General features: G+C 45.6%; 1 protein-coding gene across 1 annotated transcript in view; it reads left to right on the forward strand.

Annotated features, from left to right (window-relative positions):
• TLL2 (tolloid like 2) overlaps positions 1-20,496 on the forward strand; it is a 114,937-nt gene that overhangs the window by 56,964 nt on the left and 37,477 nt on the right. The window contains exons 4-7 of the mRNA XM_036265529.1: positions 7,477-7,611; positions 9,695-9,812; positions 12,702-12,880; positions 13,825-13,930. Of these exons, the coding sequence (XP_036121422.1) occupies positions 7,477-7,611; positions 9,695-9,812; positions 12,702-12,880; positions 13,825-13,930 (538 nt within the window). The remainder of the gene's footprint in view (positions 1-7,476; positions 7,612-9,694; positions 9,813-12,701; positions 12,881-13,824; positions 13,931-20,496) is intronic.

Below are 20,496 nucleotides of genomic sequence, written 5' to 3' on the forward strand. Positions count from 1 at the left end.
ATTAAGTGGTGCATGACTATACTGCATATTATTATGCTAATGAAAGAAATCAAGAGAGACCTTACTTAAATGGAGAGGCATCCAGTTCCTATCAGTGGATTGGAAGACTGAATATAAAGATGCCAATCCTGTCCTGGCCAGTTTGGCTCAGCGGTAAAGCGTTGGGCTGCAGACCAGTGAGTTACGGGTTTGATTCCAGTCAAGGACACGTACCTCGGTTGCGGTTTGTCCCTGGCCCTGGTCGGGGTTCTGCGGGAGGCAGCTGATGGATGTGTCCCTCTCATGTTGATGTTTCTCTCCCTCTCCCTTTCTCTCCCTCCCACTCTGTCTGAAGATAAATAGGAAAATATCCTCGGGTGAGGATTAAAACTAAAAATTAAAATAAAAAAAGATGCCAGTCCTCTCCAATTTGGTTTACAGGTTTAATGTAATTCCTGTTCCAGCAGGGCTTTATCATTAACATAGAGGAGCTTATTCTAAAGTTTACATGGAAAGACACAAAAGTGCATATGGAAACATAGCTAAAATGATCGTGGGAACGAAGTCTGAAGTAGAAGTAATCACTCTCCTTGATACACCTTATCGTGTAACTGCAGTAATCAAGACTGTGTCATATTAGCAGAAGGATAAACGCATAGATCAATGAAGCAGGATAGAGAACCCAGAGATAAGATCCATTACTATATGACCCAGCAATTTCACTCTTGGGTATTTATCTCAGAGAAATAAAACTTCTATTCACAGAAACTTTTGTACGTGAATGTTCGTAACAGCTTTATTTGTAGTAGCAGGAAACAACTCAAAAGTCCTTCAACAGGTGAATGGTTAAACAGACTGTAATACAGACGTATCAGGGAATACTCCTCAGCAACAAAAAGAAACTACTGATAAATGCGACAACTTGGATGAATCTCCAGGGAATTGCAGAGTGAGAAAAGCCAATTTCCAAAGGCTATATTCTGCAGGATTTCATTTTATAATAGTCTTCAAATGACAAAAATTTTTGAAATGGAGAACAGATTAGTAGTTAGGGATTTAGGTGGGGGGAGGGGAGAGGAGGTGGATGTGATTATGGCAACATGAAGGGTCCTATGGTGATGAAACTTCAGTATCTAGAATGTGGTGGTGGATACACAAACCTATACGTGTGATAAAATTGCATCGAGCCCCCCCCCCCATGTATACATAATAGTAATGCCCCTTACCCAGTTGTGATATTGTACTATAGTTTTGTAAAATGTTATTGTTGGGGAAAACTGAGTGAAGTGTACACAAAATATCTCTGTACTGTCTCTTACAACTGCATGTGAATCTACAATTATCTCAATAAGAATTTCAATTTACAAAAACCATTTCAGATATAGTAAAAAAAGTTGAACTTCAACATTATGACCATTGTGAAGCTTGTTTTATTGTTTGTTGTGGGAATTGTAATTTACTCAAAGAATAACACCTGTTGAATGACTCGAAAAAGTAATTACACAAAAAGATTGAAAATAAATGGATGCAAAAAAAGTCATGTTAGGCAAACAGTAATCAAAATAGAACTGGTATAGCAATATTAATATCAACCAAAATAATCTTGATTACGGGTGAACATTATTACAGATAGAGAGAAGTATTAATGATAAAAGAAACAATTTGCCTGGAACACCTAACAGTCTTTAACTTGTATTAACCAACATGGCCTTGAATAATATAAAGCAAAAATTAAGGCTAAAGGAGAAAATGACAATTCACAATCTTAGTTTTCAAGGTTGTTTAAAGCACTTTTCTCCGTAACTGATAAACCAAGGAGCCAAAAATATTTGTAAGTAGAATATTTGAACAACAGATGTAGCACACTGCAAACATCAATTATGGAAATTGATATACATTATTTCAAGAACACATGGAACATTTATGAAAACCAATCATGTACTGGGCTACAAAGGAAGGCTCAACATACAGTACCAAAGAATTGATACCTTGGAGCACGAGTGAGCCATTTATGGTCAAATTCAGCCGGCCATCTGTTTTTGCAAGTAAAGAGTTACTGGAACACGGCCATACCCATTCACTACAAATGGTCTATGGCTGCTTTCATACTACAATGGGAGAGTTGAGTAGCTGCAACAGAAAACATATTAACCACAAAACTTAAAATATTTACAGAAAAGGTTCGCTGACCTATGCCTTGGAGAGGAGGTCCGTGGAACACACACCAATGTCAGAAATCAGTAACACACACACAGACAAATGTTTAGAAATTAAAAATCTCACCTCCAAATAACTCAAAGAAGAAAGTCTAAAGGGAACTTAAAGAATATATCAGTGTCTAACATTAAAACGTACGTGTGGGAACTTCCGGCCAAGATGGCGGCGTAGGTAAACGCGGGATCGCGTCCTCCCACAACCACATCGAAGTTACAACTAAACTACAGAACAACCGTCATTCAAAACCGCCTGAAATTAAGCTAAATGGAAGTCCTACAACTACGGAATTAAAGCAGCAGCCACATCCAGACTGGTAGGAGGGGCGGAGGGGACAGACCGGTCCCACACCCACGTGTGGCGGATAAAAATCAGGAGGACACCTCGGCTGGGAAGGTCCTCCCTGAGGACTGAGGGGTCCCTGTCCCACACCAGGTGCCCCGCTCAGGGTTCCAGTGCCAGGAAGAGAAGTCCCCATGACTTCTGGCTGGAAAAACCAGTGGGAACTGAGGCTCAGGGAGGCTGAGGCGGCTGGAGCCCCAGGCAGCTCCTTAAAGGGCCCGCGCACGAACTTATCGGACTCACTCCCTCTAAGCTTGGAGGGGAGGCAGCTCGAGGGGCACCAGAGACATACAGGGAAGAACTGAGCTGTTTGGCAATAGAGCGAGGGCTGGAGAGGGGGCTTTCTCCAGGACAAACGTGCTGTCAGAGGCCTTTGTTCCTTTGGTGAGCCCTTCCCTGGGGCGGTAGACAGTCCCCATATCTGGGACTCCAGCAACCTGGCTCACACTGGTAGCCCCACCCTGGTGACTCCCTGAGGCCCCGCCCCGCCCAACTTTCAGTCCCACCCAAGCTTTTGCCACTTGCTTAACCATAGGATTGGCCTGTCTTGGATCCTGCTTCAGGTTATTCCTAAATTCTTTCAAACGAGCAGCATCTGGTCTCTGCTAGCCCCATACCCCCCAAAAAGAACTAAGCGAAATGGAGATAAGCAACCTAACAGATGCTGAGTTTAAAATACTGCTTATAAGGATACTCAGTGAACTCAGTGAGAACCTCAGTGAACTTAGTGAGGGCCTCAAGAGCATAAAAAAGGACCATTCAGAAATTATGAATGCACAGTCAGAAATGAAGTAGGCATTAACTGAAATAAAGACTAATTTACACAGATTCAATAGTAGAGTACGTAAATCCAAGAAGCAAACCATTGATTTGGATTATAAGGAAGCAAAAAACGCCCAATCAGAATAACAAAAAGAAAAAAGAATCCAAAAAAATGAGGATAGTGTAAGGAGTTTCTGGGACAACTTCAAGTGTGCCAACATTTGCATCTTGGGGGTGCCAGAAGGAGAAGAGAGAGAACAAGAAATTGAAAACCTGTTTGAAACAATAATGGCAGAAAACTTTCCTAACTTGGTGAAGGAAACAGACATACAAGTCCAGGAAGCACAGAGAGTCCCAAACAAGTTGAACCCCAAGAGGCCCACACCAAGACACATCATCAAAATGCAAAAGGTTCAAGACAAAGAGAGAATCTTAAAAGCAGCAAGAGAAAGGCAGCTAGTTACCTACAAGGGAGTTCCCATAAGGCTGTCAGCTGATTTCTCAAAAGAAACTTTGCAGGCCAGAAGGGAGTGGCAAGAAATATTCAGAGTGATGAAAAGCAAGAACCTACAACCAAGATTACTCTATCCTGCAAAGCTGTCATTTAGAATCGATGGCCATATAAAGATTTTCCTAGACAAGAAAAAGTTAAAGGAGTTTATCACCACCAAACCGTTATTATATGAAATGATGAAGGGTCTTTTTGAAGAAAAAGATAAAATATATGAACAAACAAAATGGCAATGAATACATATCTATCAACAATGGAATCTACAAACAAAATGAACAGGTAGAACAGAAACATTCTCATAGATACAGAGAACATTTTGTTGGTTGCCAGATGGGAGGGTGGTTGGAGAAATGGGTGAAAAAGGTGAAGGGATTAAGAAGTACAAATTCATTGCTAGACTGCCAAACCTCAAAGGGAAAGGGGTTGGGGGGGGGGGCGGAGAAATAAACCAAAGAACTTATATGCATAACCAATGGACACAGACAAAAGTGTGGGAAAAGGCGGGAGGGGGGCAGGAGTGGGGAGGAGGGGGGTTAATGGGGGGCAAATGTGGAACATCTAATACATTCTACATTCAACAATAAAGATTTAAAAAAAAAAACAAACGTACGTGTGAAAGGATGGGTTAAAGGTAAAGAGGAACTCAAGACATTTTAGCTTATAATGTTAATACTGGAATATAAGAAAGATTGAAAATTTATGTGCCAAACAGTCAACTCAAGAAGCCAGAAAAGGAGGGCCAGTTGATTTGTTACAGGGGTGCCAAGACAATTCCATAGGAGAAAAACAAGTATTTTTAACAAATGATACTAGAACAACTGGATATCCACAAGCAAAAGAATGAAATCGGACCTCCCCCCCACACAAAAATTAACTCAAAATGATCAAAGACCTAAATATAAGAGCTAAAACTATAGAACTCTAGAAGAAAACATAGATACAGATCTTTGTGAGGTTGGATTAGGCTATCCTTTCTTAGATCTGACACAAAAAACACAAGTGACAAAAAAAAAATCAATTTCCTTCATCAAAATAAAACTTTTGTACTTGAAAGGGTACTATTATAAAAATGAAAAGACAGCCGCCCTGGCCCGTTTGGCTCAGCGGTTAGAGCGTCGGCCTGCGGTCTGGAGAGACCCGGGTTCGGTTCCCGCTAAGGGCACGTACTTCGGTTGCAGTTTGTCCCCGGCCCTGGTTGGTCGTGCGGGTGGCAGCCACTCAATGTGTCCCTTCACGTCGATGTTTCTGTCTGTCTCTCCCTTCCTCTCCCTCCCTCCCACTCTATCTGTACAAAAAATGGAAAAATATCCTCGGGTGAGGATTAAAAAAAAAATAATTAAGCCCTGGCCGGTTTGGCTCAGCGGTTAGAGCGTCAGCCTGCGGTCCGGAGAGACCCGGGTTCGGTTCCCGCTAAGGGCACGTACCTTGGTTGCAGTTTGTCCCCGGCCCTGGTTGGGTCGTGTGGGTGGCAACCACTCGATGTGTCGCTTTCACGTCGATGTTTCTCTCTCTCTCTCCCCCACTCACTCTATCTGAACAAAATATCGAAAAATGTCCTCAGGTGAGGATAAAAAAAAAAAAAAAAAAAAAATGAAAAGACAGCCTACAAAATAGGAGAAAATATTTGCAAAGCATTTATCTGATAAGGGTCTGGTCTCCATAATATATAAAGACTAATTATAACATAATAATAAAAACAACTCAATTGAGAAATGGACAAAGGATTTGAATAGGCATGTCTCCAAAGATGTACAAATGACTAATAAGCACATGATGTTCAGCATCATTAATCACTGGGGAGATGCAGATCAAAACCACCATGAGATACCATGAGATCCCACTTCACACCCATTAGAATGGCTGTGATAAAAAAGATTGACAGTACCAAGCTGTTGAGGATGTGGAGACATTAGAACTCTGATGCATAGCTGGTGGGAATGTAAAGTGGTGCAGCTGCTTTGGAAAATAGTTTGGTAGTTTTTCAAAAGGTTAAACATAGACTATATGACTCAACAACTCTACTTTTTGCCATATATCCAGGAGAACCGAAAACATGTCCACACAAAAATGTATTCATTAATGTTCAAAATAGCATTATTTATGAGAGCTAAAAAGTGGAAACAGCCCAAATGTTTACCAACTGAGGAATGAGTAAACAAATGTGATTAAGCCATACAATGGAGTATTATTCAACCATAAACTATAGTGAAGTACTGATACATGCTACAACATGCTAAATGAAAGAAGCCAGACACAAAGGGCCACATGTTGCATGATTTCATTTATACAAAATACCCAGAACAGGAAGATCTCAGAGACAGAAAGTAGATCACTGGTTGCCAAGGATGGCCCCAGGCTGCGGGGCGGGGGGAGATGACTGCGGATGGATACAGGGGTTGTGTGGGTGGGAGAGTGATGAAAATGTGGAATTCTATAGTGGTGATGGTTACACAACTTTATGAATATACTAAAACCCACGCAATTATATACTTTAAAAGGGTGACTATTTTAGTATGTAAATTATATTGTGTTTTTAAAAAAGAAGCTAGAACCCTGGACAGTTTTTCTCAGTGTTAGAGCATTGGCCTGAGGCCCGAAGGGCTTGGCGTACCTGGGTCGCAGGTTTGACCCTGAGCCCCTGTCAGGGTCTTGTGGGAGGCAACCAATCGATCTGTCTCTCTCACATCGATGTTTCTCTCTTGCTCTCTTTCCTTCCCGCCCTCTACTCTATCAAAAAAAAAAAAAAATCAATGGAAAAATATCCTCAGGTGATGATTACAAAAAAAGAAAAAGAAGCTAGAAATATCAGAATAAAACAAATAAAAGTAGTAAGAAGTAGTAAGATAAATGAAATAAAGAAAAACAAAAAGAATCAACAAACACAAAAGCTGAGTTTTAGGGGGAAAAATATAAAAACTAAAGAAAAAAAAATGCTCCAAGTGAGAATCATGAGAGATTCTAAACAGACTGAAAACAAAACCCTAAATTGTCTGAATGGCGAATAAAAGGAAAGTTATTTGCTTGCCACAGTTCTAAGTGGTTCTGTCTCACCTGTCTTTCTGCTATTTCCCGAGGTCACACCTCGGGCCCACAACCTTAAAGACAGCCTCCACTTTCCCCCACATTCTTCCTTAAGGGTTCAGAAGTACCGAGAGATTGGGATGAGCGGGGAGGTTTTATGAGGCTCTGCTTTTTCTAGAGGTTTATATTACAAAGAGTTTCTTTCCCCAGCATCACAGACTGGTTCACTTTATTTGTCCAACTGGCCAGATTATTTTCCAAACTTGCAGCATTGGTGGAATTTGGTCAAGGCAAGGGATAGACTCTGTTTGTTCTCTCGCATGTGGGTGGCTAAGATAAGAGCCCGCGCCCCTAGCTTGGCTCCATCTCCAAGGGCTGCGAGTTGTCTGCACCCAGTTAGTTCTGTGGCCCACAGGCTGCCCTCATTCAAGGCCTCCAGCAGTCGGGCTCACTCTCATCATAGGCCTGCTACACGTACCGTACTTCCTCTCGCCCTGCCTGGAAAATGACCATCCTGGGGATCAAAACCCTGACCAGATCCAATACCCTTTTAGGACACGTTTGGTGGACTCACAGATAATATAATGTCAACCATAAGGCACAGGAGTAATTCAAGGCAAAGTAAAGGCAGTGTGACTCTCTTGCAGATGGCGAGGAGACTGCCATGCTTCCACGGAGCCCTGCGACCTTCTCTTCCCGGGTCCGAAGAGCCACAACCTCGAGGACAGAGAGGATATGGCCTGGAGGGGTCATCCCCTACGTCATTGGAGGGAACTTCACCGGTCAGTAGCCCCAGATGAGGCCTGCGTTGGGGCCTGGTGTTTGGTCTCTCTAGGTTGACAGTCCTCTCAGGAAGGACTCGGTGGGACTGAGCAGATATGGGGTCACAACAGCAGATGTGGGGTCCCTGCTAATGTGCTTTCATGCAAACAGGGTCTGGTGCACTCGGCATGGGGACTGCAGTCTCTGTGGAGGCTACACCTCTCAAGGTCGCCACCTGGTGCCTGAGGCTTCATGTAGGGGTGACATATGACCCTAGTCCCGAAGGCTAGACAGGGTTTGCACGATGCGTGTGTGAGCACAGCCCTCCAGGCAGAAGGAAGAGTGTGAGCAGCTACACATGGCGGCTAACCTGTCCGCTGCTGAGCACCTGGGACCACCCCACCCCAGAAGTAACCAGCTGGTAACCAGGGTGGGTCCAGTCCTGGCTGCAGCACTGCCCAGCCCTATGCCGGGGGAGGTTACTTATTAACCTCTCCAGGCCTCAGTTCCCTCTTCTGTAGGTGGGGTACATTTTCCACTCCATAGGGTTGTTTTCAGAATTAAATGAGTTAATTTAGATAAAGCACTTAGGATAGTACCTAGACATAGTAACTAGTAATTATTTGCTATTGGTATTATTATCTTAAAACGTGTAAGTCATTAGTAGCTTCCCATCACTGCTGATGAAACACAGACTCCTGCTATGACCTCCAAGCCCCCTCCCGCCTGGCTCTACCCCCTCTTCTCTGTCCTTCCTTGCTGGGTGCTGGCCTCACCGGTGGTCTTTCTTTTCTGGAACACGCCCACCTCATTGCCACTGTGACACACTTGCATTTGCCCTTCTGTCCACCTCAAGCGCTATTTCCCCCCTCTTCTCAGGCTGGCTTCTGGGGTCTCAAATCAATGACATGTCCACAGAAAGACCTTCTCTGACTCCCCGGTACCCCACCAGCTACTCTCTCCCAGCACCCTGACTATGGTCTTTATAACACTTGTACCTTAACTTTCTTTCAGGCCTCACATGTTTTTCTAACTAAAGATTTATATAACTTTCATCAAAATGAACTAATTTATTCAGAGAAATTTCTTTACACAGGGATTTTTGTTATCCTGTAATTAGTAGGATTGCTATTTCGGTGAGTGATGAAGCTACAAATAATTCGAGCCAAAAGTATATATAAAAAAAAAAGGACAGCAAAGTTACTGTTTGTTCTATATGAATGTTTTTAGGGACAGCAATATGACACCACACCTACAACTTTTAGACAGGGAGCCTCCCATTGGCTGGTTGGTTGGTTAGTTGGTTGGTTTTTTGCAACAAAATTATTCTAGAATTCAGACCCTAGCCCCAACCAACCTCTGTGCTTCCCAAACTATTTTTCTAGCTCCTCATTGCTTCTAGCAAAATCAAAATAGTCTTACTCATCTCAGATTGGTAGATTTTGAAAAGAATGCATATTTCCTGTTCCTAGCTAGCAGACTGGAGTTTGCAACTACTTTACTTACTGTTTTATTTTTTCAACACATTTCTAATAAGGAAACATGTACACACGTTCAGAGAAAGTATGAAATTCACCTGTTTTCAAAGGCTTTTTAGAAAATCAGGTTCAAGGCTACTCCGGAAGACACTGAACCCCCATGCAAAGGCAGCGGTGCACCCGCACATAGAACTGTTAGAGCCTAGAGCAACATCCTCCTCGAGTTATAAAAAAATGAGGGTGTGGAGTGAAGTGCTGGGAGCTACGTCAGAAGCCTGACGTCTCCAAATTGGACAACCTGGGTAAGATATACGTCTTTTTAAGTTTAGAAAAGCACTTTCAATACAAAGGAAAAGCTGGGAAGCCTAGATAGTTTGCAAATCTCTTTTCCCTTTCTCTTCTGATTCACAAACTCCTCTCTGTATGTTTTGGTAATTCAGGGAAGTTATAGTGTATTCTTAGCAAGGTAAATCCTCACTGCTGATACATTTCTACTCCGAGTCACCTGGACAAGCCTTTTATTTTCTGGTCATTGGAGCAGGCTGCTGTCGGCCTGCGTGCATCAAAGCACCCGCGGTACGCGTGGACCGCGAGTGCAGTGATGAGCACTTGCTTGTCGTTCCAGGGAGCCAGAGGGCCATTTTTAAGCAGGCGATGCGACACTGGGAGAAGCACACCTGTGTGACCTTCATAGAGAGGACGGACGAAGAAAGCTTTATTGTGTTCAGTTACAGAACCTGTGGGTGAGTAAGCAAAGCTTGGCCACCTCGGTGGAATCAGGCACAGACAAAGCCGATGGCTCGCGAGTCTTCAGTTTCCTCTGCAAAGCCAAGTATTTCCAATGAGCAATAATATGTAGGAGCCCAGGGTGTGCCAGCCACTCCCCTTTGCCCTCAGTGATCTCGCAGTCCGGTGATAAAGCAGGCGGGTCACGGGGAGACTAGGAAGACGAGGCGTCTGGATGCCCGCTCATGGGAGCAACGGAAGGAATCGGGGGTGTTTCATGTGGAGAAGTGATTCTGAACCAATTTGGCATCAGTGACCCCCCTGAGAATCTGCCGGGCTCCCTGATGGATGTGGTGTACATATATGCAAAATTCTGTATGTAATTTTACAAGCTTACAGATTTCCTCAAGAAGACATAACAAACAATGAGATAACTGGATTATGCCTGAACTTATCCGTTAGGCCAGTAAAGGTAAGTGTGATATACTCTGTTACTGACAGAAAAAGGTTCCCATATTGGTTTCAAAAACTTAAACCTAACTACATGCTGTGTATACGTGGTAACTACTGAAGAAAAGGACCCAGAAAGGTTAAAAGGACAGGAAAGAGGCGAGCAGGCAAACGTGGCGAAAAGGAAGCTGGCATCAAATTTTCGTTATAGACAAAGCATTTTTTGTTTTGATTTTAAAATGGTTTTTTTTTTTTTAAAAAAAAAAAAAAGGTGAGACACTTTATAATGAGAAAGGGTACAAGCTCCAGTGAGAATATAAGTGTCATAAATCTTCACGTACCAAATAGCATAGCGCTAGGAGCCATGAAATAAGCCCCAGGGAATCCAAGGGGAAATTGACAGAAACACTAGCAACAGGAGACTTTATTTCATTTCTGTCAGCACACGTGGATCACTGTCCAGTTGGCCGAAACGTAAGTAGAGATTTGTAGGGAATTAGAAAAATATATTTAATAGAGTTGATCCTATGGGTCTATCAGATTCTATAATCTGATAACATCTTTTTTTTTAAGTGTATTTTGAACTTGAATGACATTGTCCATCTATTACGTGTTAAGAAAAACCACCTTAGTGAATTCTAAAAGGCAGAAATAGCATTAAAATATTCTCTAATTGCAAAGCAATGAAACTGGACATAATAATATAGTAACAAAAATAAAACAAACACCTCTACATTACCTGGTAAGTTAAAAATTCTCTCTCTCTCTCTCTCCCTTTCTCTCTTACTCTTCCTTCCTCTCTCTCTCTCTAAAAAAAAAAAAAAGAGGAAAGAGAGAGATGGTTAAAGCTACGTCCAGAGGAAAACCAATATCCACATCACTAATTCAGAATAAAAAAGAAATATTCAAAGAAGCTAGCAAAATAAATAAGTACATAGAGCCTACTAACACAACAAAATTAACTTAATGAGAGCACAAGGAAATAGACAAGGTAACACATTATAGGACTAATTGAAGAGTGAACTTTTTGAATAAAATAAACAAGAAGTTATAGTTAAAATACTTCTTAGTCTAACTAAGATTAAAAAAAAAAAAGTGACAGTGCAGAAATATACAAATCAGAAATGAGAAAAAGGGATTCAGCAGAATCATAAAAGAATACTCTGCAAAACTCTAGGGTAAGAAATGTGGAAATCTGGATAAGGTGAATGGCTTCAGGAGAGATATAGAGGACTGGTACAGTCCAGTAGCTTTGAAAGAAATTTTAAAAATTGAGGGAAAACACTCTCTCCCTCAAAGCACCAAATCTACAGTCTTACAGATGAATTCTTTGAAACCTTCAAGAAACAGGTTATTCTGGTACTAGTTCAGCTTCCGAGAACACAGAAACAGAACTCTTCCTTCCAAATTACTTTTTTTTTTTTATCCTCACCCGAGGACATTTTTCCATTTTTTGTTCAGATAGAGAGGAAGAGAGAGAGAGAGAGAAACATCGATGTGAAAGGAACACATCGAGTGGCTGCCACCTGCATGACCGACCAGGGCCGGGGACAAACTGCAACCGAGGTACGTGCCCTTAGCGGGATCTGAACCCGGGTCTCTCAGGACCGCAGGCCGACGCTCTAACCGCTGAAACAAACCAGCCAGGGCCCAAATTACTTTTAAGGAACTATCATGGCATTGCTACCCCAAAATGACAAGGATGGCCCCCAAAAGAGAAAATTATAGACTCACCTAACACGCATGGCCACGCCAAGTCCTAACCGACACGCGAGCACAGGGTATACAGTGGTAAGGAAACGGAGGAGCGGGCTGCCCAGGGGTGTCTCAGGAATGCAGGACTAGGTCAGAATTAGCACATGCACTTTCATGACCCCCCATATTGGTAGGGCAAAGGAAAGAAGCCACCTTCGTGTCTCAGTAGATCCTAAAGATGCATCTGCATGGTTCAACATGCATTTTGGGGGGTTGTTTTTAAAAAGTAGCCAATGTAGCACAAGAACAGATTCCAGGATAAACCCTTGCCTTACAGATATATACAATTTCTTGTTTTGTACCTTTCTATGTTAGGAGTAATGCATAAATGTTATTTGAGAAAATAATTGTGACCCAGAGAGTCATCCCTAAGGCTCCTCTGATAACAGTACCAAGAGGCATCTTTACAGAAACTCACCTGCTTCCCACGACATCAGTGATGGTCTAGCAGAGACTCCAAGTGGAAGGGTGGGGGAGGGTATGTGCTTTATTTCAGGAAGAGAGGCCATGTCCATGAGCACCAGGAAGGTCAAGACACTTTGGAGGTTATTGCTACATTGGGAGGAAAGTTGGACAGTGAGAGAACTTTCAGCTCTAAAATTGTGTTTCATTTACACACACACACACTCACACACACACTCACACACGCTCACTCTTGCTGTGCCCTGACCCGCTGACCTGGGTATTTCTGCATTGTCCAGCTGTTGCTCCTACGTTGGGCGCCGAGGAGGAGGCCCACAGGCCATATCGATTGGGAAGAACTGTGACAAGTTTGGCATTGTGGCTCATGAGCTGGGCCACGTGGTTGGGTTCTGGCATGAACACACCCGGCCAGACAGAGACCAGCATGTCACCATCATCAGAGAAAACATCCAGCCAGGTAAGGAGCCTGTGTGGAGTCTGGAAGCTAAAGGCCCAGCATGTGGCATCCGCAGGGCCAGGCCTGAGGGAAGGGGAGTTGTTGCTGGGAGCCGAGCAATGATCGTTCATGAGTACTGAGGCAGGGACTGTACTGTGCAGCCTTTTGTCACCAGCCCGTCACTGACCATCTGGGGCCCTTCCTGGGAGGTCATCTGCCTTAGTTTGTAGGTTAGAGCAGAAGCAAAATGACTCTCAATGTTGTAAAGGACAATGAAATCTAACTCCATCTCCTAAAAGGAACAGAACCGACCAGAACACTGTAGCAGCATCAAAGCTGGGAAGCCAAAAAGAGTTCTGGTGGCTTTTTGAGTCATTTTTGCTGACTTGGGCAACACATCTTTTTGAAACTGAAATACAGTTAGGACACCAGTACATATAAAAACATTTTTGCCTAGAAACGTTCAGCCCCAAGGCAGATAAAGTGTCTAGATTTGGAAAAAAAATACTTTCTCATGTTAAATAATTTTATATAGAAGTTCATATCGGACATGAAAGTATCTGGTTGAATAATACAGTTGCCTTAAAAATGCTCTCACGAGGCTGAATTGTGAACTGTTTGGGATTGAATTTAACTCTGACTTGTTTTCTTTTGCTCCTTCAGTAGCAAGAGCAGAAATCCCCCTTTCCCCAATCAGATTGATAACTCACCTGCCTGAAAACTTAGTTTAAGAGTTTGGAGTGGCATTTGGGGAGGGGTCTTGGGTAGTGAGGTCGGGAGAACATATTCTAAGTTTCCAATTTCCAGTCTTCAAAACAGCAACAAGAACTGCCACCAGGCCGCTGGTTTGCCGGGTTGGGCTGACCGAGCTCTCGGGAGTTGCTGTGGGCCCTCCCTCCCCCCCTTTCCCTCCTCTCAGGTGCCTGCCTTGTTTTCAAAGGCCTTAACCGAGTGTTGTGTCACAGGTCAGGAGTATAATTTCTTAAAAATGGAAGCTGGGGAAGTGAGCTCTCTGGGAGAGATGTACGACTTTGACAGCATCATGCACTACGCCCGGAACACCTTCTCAAGGTTGGAATCTATGCTTTTGCCTCGTCTGTGTTTTCCTGTGGCTGCCGCAGGCTTGGGTCAGATTCCTGGAGGGCTGCAGAGCGCGGGCCTCCGCATGCTCCTAGCACAGTAGGCATGTCTGTCCTTGAAATACAGTGGCCTCTGGGCTGCAGTGAAATAGAATCTAATCAGGTTCCCGCTAATAAGATTGAATCCCATTGTGAAGCTGGTGTTCCATCATGCCTAGTGTCACAAGCAGCAAACTGGAAAAGGGACATTATCAAGAGGTAGGCTACAATAATAATGGAGAGGCTCTGTGTCAAATTTCCAGTGGTGGTGGTGGTGGTGGGGGTCTTCCAAATCATGCCCTCGGCGTGGGCATGGTGGTTTACCAGTTCTCCGCAAGGAGATTCAGTTTGCTGGAAGCTGGGTGGTGTCAGAGCTGGGAGGGCACTAAATCGTGGGTTCACTTCAGACGTGAAGAAAGTGAGGCTCCAGCCAGCTCGAGGGCACACAGGTAGCTGGGGCAGGAATGAGAACAAAGATCCAGGTCTCCTGCCTGTTGGTCACACACGGTGGTAGTGGGGATCCCCAGTGCGGCCAGACCCAAATGTATGGCCAGTTTGGCAGGACCTGTTTTAATGAGGTAGTGTTCTGCTGCACCAGGGGTTAAATATCTTCAGTACTGCCCTTGCTTCTGGACCACGCCGGTATTTTGCATATAGAAGTGTTTCCTGCCGGTCTCAGTTCTGTAGGTCTTTCTAGTCTTGAGCTAATGGAGACTCCATGCAAATGTGTTTTTCCCCTGATACTTTTCTCACAGTCTCCTCTTAAAACTAACTTGTTTGCTGTTTATCTGTTTATTTATGTATGTAATAAAAAAAAGATTTGAGGTGATTCCCAATATATACGTAGGACAAAAAGGACAACATAGGGGAGGGAATTTGAGCATGGGGGAGGGGAAGAAATAAGGGAGATGGCCAGGTTGGAGTTTGGGAACAATTTAATATTCAAAGTATATGCCACAGGCTCATGGCAGCACATCCTGCCCTGTGTTTCCAGCAGGCACAGAACGAGGGAGGCAGTTCATTTCATGAGTGGCCATGTCCATCCAGATGAAAGAAAACCATTCGTTCAGGGAGTGAAAGGGAAGCTGCCTCTCTCCCCTGCCCCCCCGGGCTCCTTAGCTCTCGGTGAGGCTGCTGGAAGCATCCTGTTGACAACGTCCCAGATGTGTGGGTGAGATCCTCCAAACCTCAGTGTCCCAGGTTTTCAGGGGGCACTGTTGCCTGGCCACACTGCTGATTTAGTTACGAGCTTCATCCACACCCAGACAGCAGCTCTCCAGAGCCCTGATGGGCTGAGCGTGGTCTAAGTCAGCATCTCTGGTGTGGGAGTGAGCGACCCTCTCTTTCCTCTTGTCTGTATCAGAAGACACGAGGGACCGCGTGGCGCAGTGAGGAGGCTGCTGGGCTGAGAGTGGGAAGTCTGGGTTCTGGTCCTGGTTCTCCCAGGAAGCTTGCGATAGCGGGAGTTCTGGATAGTAATTTGGGGCAGCTGTGTGCAGGGTCAAATCTCCACCTTCCTGGGCCTCAGTTTCCTCCTGAGGGGGTTGAACCACATGTTCTTGGAGCTTCTTCCGGCTCAAAAAGTGTGTAATCTCTTAGTCTGGTGCAGATGGGTGAAGGATTGACAGATATGCTCTCATTCATTGCCATCTGGAAATCTGGGGCTCCCTCCTCCAGGTCGGGAAAATGAGATCTTGAGGGACCTACTCAGGGGGCCACTGGGTTGGGCGGGATGAGAGACCCCTCACAGAGGTCAGTGCAGGGTATGCTTGGGCGTTGGGCAGAGGGGACTCACAGGTTTGGAAATGGGGCAGGGACTAGCTGGGTCACAGCGCATCAGCCCCAGGGGCTGCGGGTTGCTCGGTGGAGACAAAGCATTGATGTCACGAGGGAACCAGTGTCAGGCTGGTCCAGGTCTGAAGCTGGGAGCTGGGGTCTTGTTTCTGTAGCTGTCATAACTCTTTGTATTGCTTTATAATTTATTTTTCTATTAATATTATTATAAATTTATCCATTAATTCTTATCTGTTGTGTTTCCCTCTCCCTCACTAGACTGAGATCTTTGAGGACAGAGACTATCTTGTCCTCTTCTAACCCCAGCACTTAACATGGGCAAAGAGTAGGTGTTCAGTAACTATTTGTTAAATGAATAAATTAATGAATGAGTCCAAGGAGGTCTGCAATACTAGGGACGAGGTGAGGGAAGACATTTCCATTATCCTCACTGCAGTTCTTTCTACCTCCTCACAAATGCAGCGGTCACTTCGTTAAGGAGAATCTGCAAGTATCCATTCTAGGTTATTTTGGATTAATTACTACTAATGGGTTGTAGGAACGACACTTTCTCCTTGGTGTCTGCTCTGAAGCCAGAGGCCAAGGCAAGAATGCAGATAGAGCATCTCCGGCACCAGCATTTCTTTTGTGTCTTTCTTATTAAAATCTCTATTTGTCGCACTGGCTGGTTTGGCTCAGTGGTTGGAGTGTTGGCCCGAGGACCAAAGAGTCGTGGGTTTGATTCCCGTCGAGGGCACGTACCTTGGTTGCAGTTGGATCCCAGACCTGGTTGGGGTTGTGCGTGGGGCGGCCAATTGATGTGTCTCTCTCACATCGATGTTTCTCTCTCTCTTTCCCACCCACACGCCCTCCTGCTTTATCTGAAAATCAGTGGAAAAATATCCTCGGGTGAGGACTGAAAAAAAAAACCTCTATTTTTTTTCTGTGATCTCTAGCTCATAATGCCAGCCCGTTTGCCCTTTAGGAGATAACCATTATTAACCACTGTGGTCGACGTGAAAAGCATTTTCTCAGCGTAAACCAATGGACGCCCATGGACTAAACCCATGAAATCACAGTTCCTATTCCAAAGTTCCCGGGACCCCTCAGAGGGAGACTGGCAAGAAGGCAGCACAGGGCTGCTGGGCACCTGAGGCCCTGGAGGGAGGAGACATCCCCTCCTGCCACCACCTGTTATCTATTGCTGCAGAGCAAGCTACCCCCAAGCACAGCAGCTTACAACAGCTTACTTATTTCTTATGATACTGCGGGTCATTCTGGCTTGCTCTTCTCTGGTCTCCCCTGGACACTCCCGCAGCAGTAGCCATTTGACAGCATGATGGCCCTGGGTGATGGCCAGTGCCATGTCTGGTCATTGTGTCGCCCTCGGGGCCCCCTGTTCCTCCGTGTGGCCTCTCGCCCTCGGGGAGGCTGGCTGGGCTTCCCGCTCCGTGGGACCCTGGAGTTCCTTAAGGAAAAGCTGGCAGCTGCAGGACTGAGGACCCGCGACATCGCTGCTGCCAGAGCAAATCCCAGATCAGGTGATGGAGAAATAGATTCTATCTCTTTTTAAATTTTTTTTGTTAATCCTCACCCGAGGATATTTTTTTTCCATTGAGTTTTAGAGAGAGGGAGAGGAAAAAAACATTGACGTGAGAGAGACACATAGGTTGTGCATCCCAAGCGTGCTCTGACCAAGCTAGAGGTGCACCTGCAACCCAGGTATGCCCCGGGCCTGGAATCAAACCCGAAACCCTTTGGTCTGCAGCCCGACACTCTAACCACTGAGTCAAACCGGCCAGGCGACTCTACCTCTTCCTGTGGGGAATGGCAACTGCACTTCGCAACGGGATGTGGATATCGGGAGGCGTGGTTCGTTATTCTAACCATCTACCGCAGCTGCCTTCTCAGCTCTGCCCCAGCCTCAGAAAGGTTGTGGCAAATCTGTCTCCTAGCAAGCAGATACCTGCACTGTCCTGTGTGCAGTCTTCTCCGTGGACCTTCAGAAGACCACTTTGTTCGGTGGGACTTGTGTCAGCCGCCCCCTTCCTGGCAGGTCCTCCTAGCCCGCTTTTTGTCAGACGTGTCCCACTCCTTAACTCCGTGTCAGTACCTCGGCCCGTGTCCCCTGGAGCTGGCCTGCGCATTGCCTTTGATTCCGTAAAAGAGCATCAAGTGGCCCATAGAACACTTACTCATCTGGGAGGCGAATGCTATCCCTGCTGATGGGAAAGCCAGTCTTTGTGTCTTTACAACCGAGCTGTCTCCTTCCCACGTCCAGCCCTCGAGTTTATTGCAGCCCGTCCCCCTCCCCTTGGTTGGACCCGGGCTGTGGGTAGTGGTGTCTTTGGAGGATTTGTTGGGCGAGGGTCCAGGAGATGAGGAGATAGTTCTCTGGTACAGCGTTGTCTTTGTTTGGAGAACTCCAAGCTGACGGTTTTATTCCCTAAGGCATCTGCCCAACCCTTTCTCAGATGAGCAGAATGTCAATGCTAAGAGTTGTCCTACATAAAAGGGGGAACATTCCTACAGTGGTTTACACAGGGGACGTCTCTGGTAGTAAGCATCTTCCCAAACCCGCCGCCTTGCTGGCAGCTCAGGACATGCTGGGGTGGGGGGGAGTCCCAGCCCCCAAGAGCTGATGCATATGAGGCCATGCTGTTCCTGCTGCTTGAGGTCACCCGTGTTCCCAGCAGTCATTTATCTAATGGACACTGAGGCGTGCTGTTTCTGGGCAGTGGGAAAGATGGTTGGAAGGTGCCAGAAGGCAGGCTCCAGGCTGCTCTCCGTCGCCAGCTCCGTGCTTGGGGAAGGCCACTGCAGCTCCGCAGGCTGGCTTTTTCCGCCTATAGCAAGGGACCCGAATGACAATGGCACTTGCATCCTGGAGCATCATGAGGATGAAATGAGGTGGTGCACATCAAGTGTCCAGCCAGGGCCTGGACTTGGACGGCCTTGTGGACACTCCGTGAGTGTGAGAACACATTCTCCACGCAGCAGGCCCCTGGGGCAGGGTGGTCGGCAGGGTCAGCTGGTCAGGCTGCTAAGAGATGGTGGTGAGCATTTTGTGCAGCAAAACGTCTTGAGAGAAATCAAGAAAATAAGTTCAAATGAACACATTTTGTGTTAGGGCAGGAGTACCCAATTTTTGATGAGTAGGTGATTGAATTTTGAATTTTATGTAGAGTTGTCACTTGTGATTTAAAACGTGGTGAGGTTGCCCCGACCAGTTTGACTCAGTAGTTAGAGTGTCAGCCTTTGGACCAGAGAGTCGCAGGTTCAATTCCGGTCAAGGGCACGTACCTCGTTTGCAGTTTGGTCTCCGGCCCTGTACGGGTTGTACGGGAGGCAACCAATCATGTGTCTCTCTCACATCGATATATTCCCCCCCCCCACACACACACATTCTATCTGAAGATAAATGGAAAAATATCCTCAGGTGAGGATTTAAAAAAAAACAACAACAACTTGTGAGGTCATGAGGGAGACAGAGGGCTCCGGTGCAGTTTCTCTGAACTCCAGACCCAGAGCTGAGACCATGGGAGTCAGAGACACTGGGGCAGATGGTTAAAGGTTGGGCTAAGGGTACTAAAAAGAACATCAGCAGGTGAGCTAGGCTCCTGTGTATGATCTTGGAAAGCAAGTAAACTTGAGTCTAACTTAGAAAAAATGTCTATACAAAAACCAGAAGGAAGAAATAGGTCGTGTAGAGTTCAGGGAAATGGAAATGTCTGAAGGAAAGAGTACAGCTACTAACAAGGTAGTGATAATTTTCGCATTTCCTTTTGAGGGTAAATAACTATTTTGCAAAATCTTTTCAAGACGGTCCTATCTTGGCTGTGTAACTTAGTTCGAGAAGCATTTCCTGAGGCCTGCTACGTTCCAGTCCATGAGGGCGTAGAGGTCTCTGCTGGAGGAACTTGCTATTTAGCAGAGGAATTACTATCACCCCTTCGAGAAAGACAGTCCAGTATGATAAGAAGAGACCGGCTGAAGAAGGCCCAGAGGAGGGAATGACTAACTCAGGATGAGAGAGATAGAACGGGCTCGGAAGACTTTCTCGGGGGAAAGCCATCGATGGGGTTTTGGAGAATAAACGGGTTTACTGGGCACAAGATGGGTGGTAGACAGCGTCAGCAGAAGACAGCATGTGGAAGGGCATGTGGGGGTTAGCAGGTCACTGTTGCTTAAGGTAATGAGTGAGGGGAGTTGTCAGGAGATGTGGCTGAGGAGGAAGACGGGAGCAGTGAGCCAGGGCCTGGGGACCCGGTGGTGATCGGAGGTTGGTGAAGGGTCGAAGCAGAGGGGCACACCCCTGCCTTTGCACTTCAAGATGGTCCTGTTGCAGCAGTTGGGGGGCTGGAGCAGAGGTGGCTGAGTCTGCAGGGAGGGAGCCAGTTAAGAAGCTAGAGGGAAGAGTTCAGGAAGGGGGTGCTGACTATCTGAGTTGAGGCAGAGGTCTGGAAGGAGAAGCAAGGCACGGATCCAAGGCATGCGTAGAAGGTGCCACAGACAGGACCTGGTCCTGATTTTGCCAAGGGAGTGGGAGAAAGGGCGCAGCTGAGGGCACCTGCAGATTCAGTCTCAGGAGACAAGGTTCATGGAAGGAGCAGGAGAATGGAATACATTTGGTTTTGAATGTGTTGGATGCAAGAGGCCTATAAAACAGCCTATTGGAAGGGTTCCCAGGCATTGGCTCTGGGGCTGGCATCAGAACTAGCTGTGAGCCTATACGTGGTGGTTAAA

This window comes from Molossus molossus, unplaced genomic scaffold (genome assembly GCF_014108415.1).
Source record: "Molossus molossus isolate mMolMol1 unplaced genomic scaffold, mMolMol1.p scaffold_m16_p_17, whole genome shotgun sequence".
Classification (NCBI taxonomy): Eukaryota; Metazoa; Chordata; class Mammalia; order Chiroptera; family Molossidae; genus Molossus; species Molossus molossus.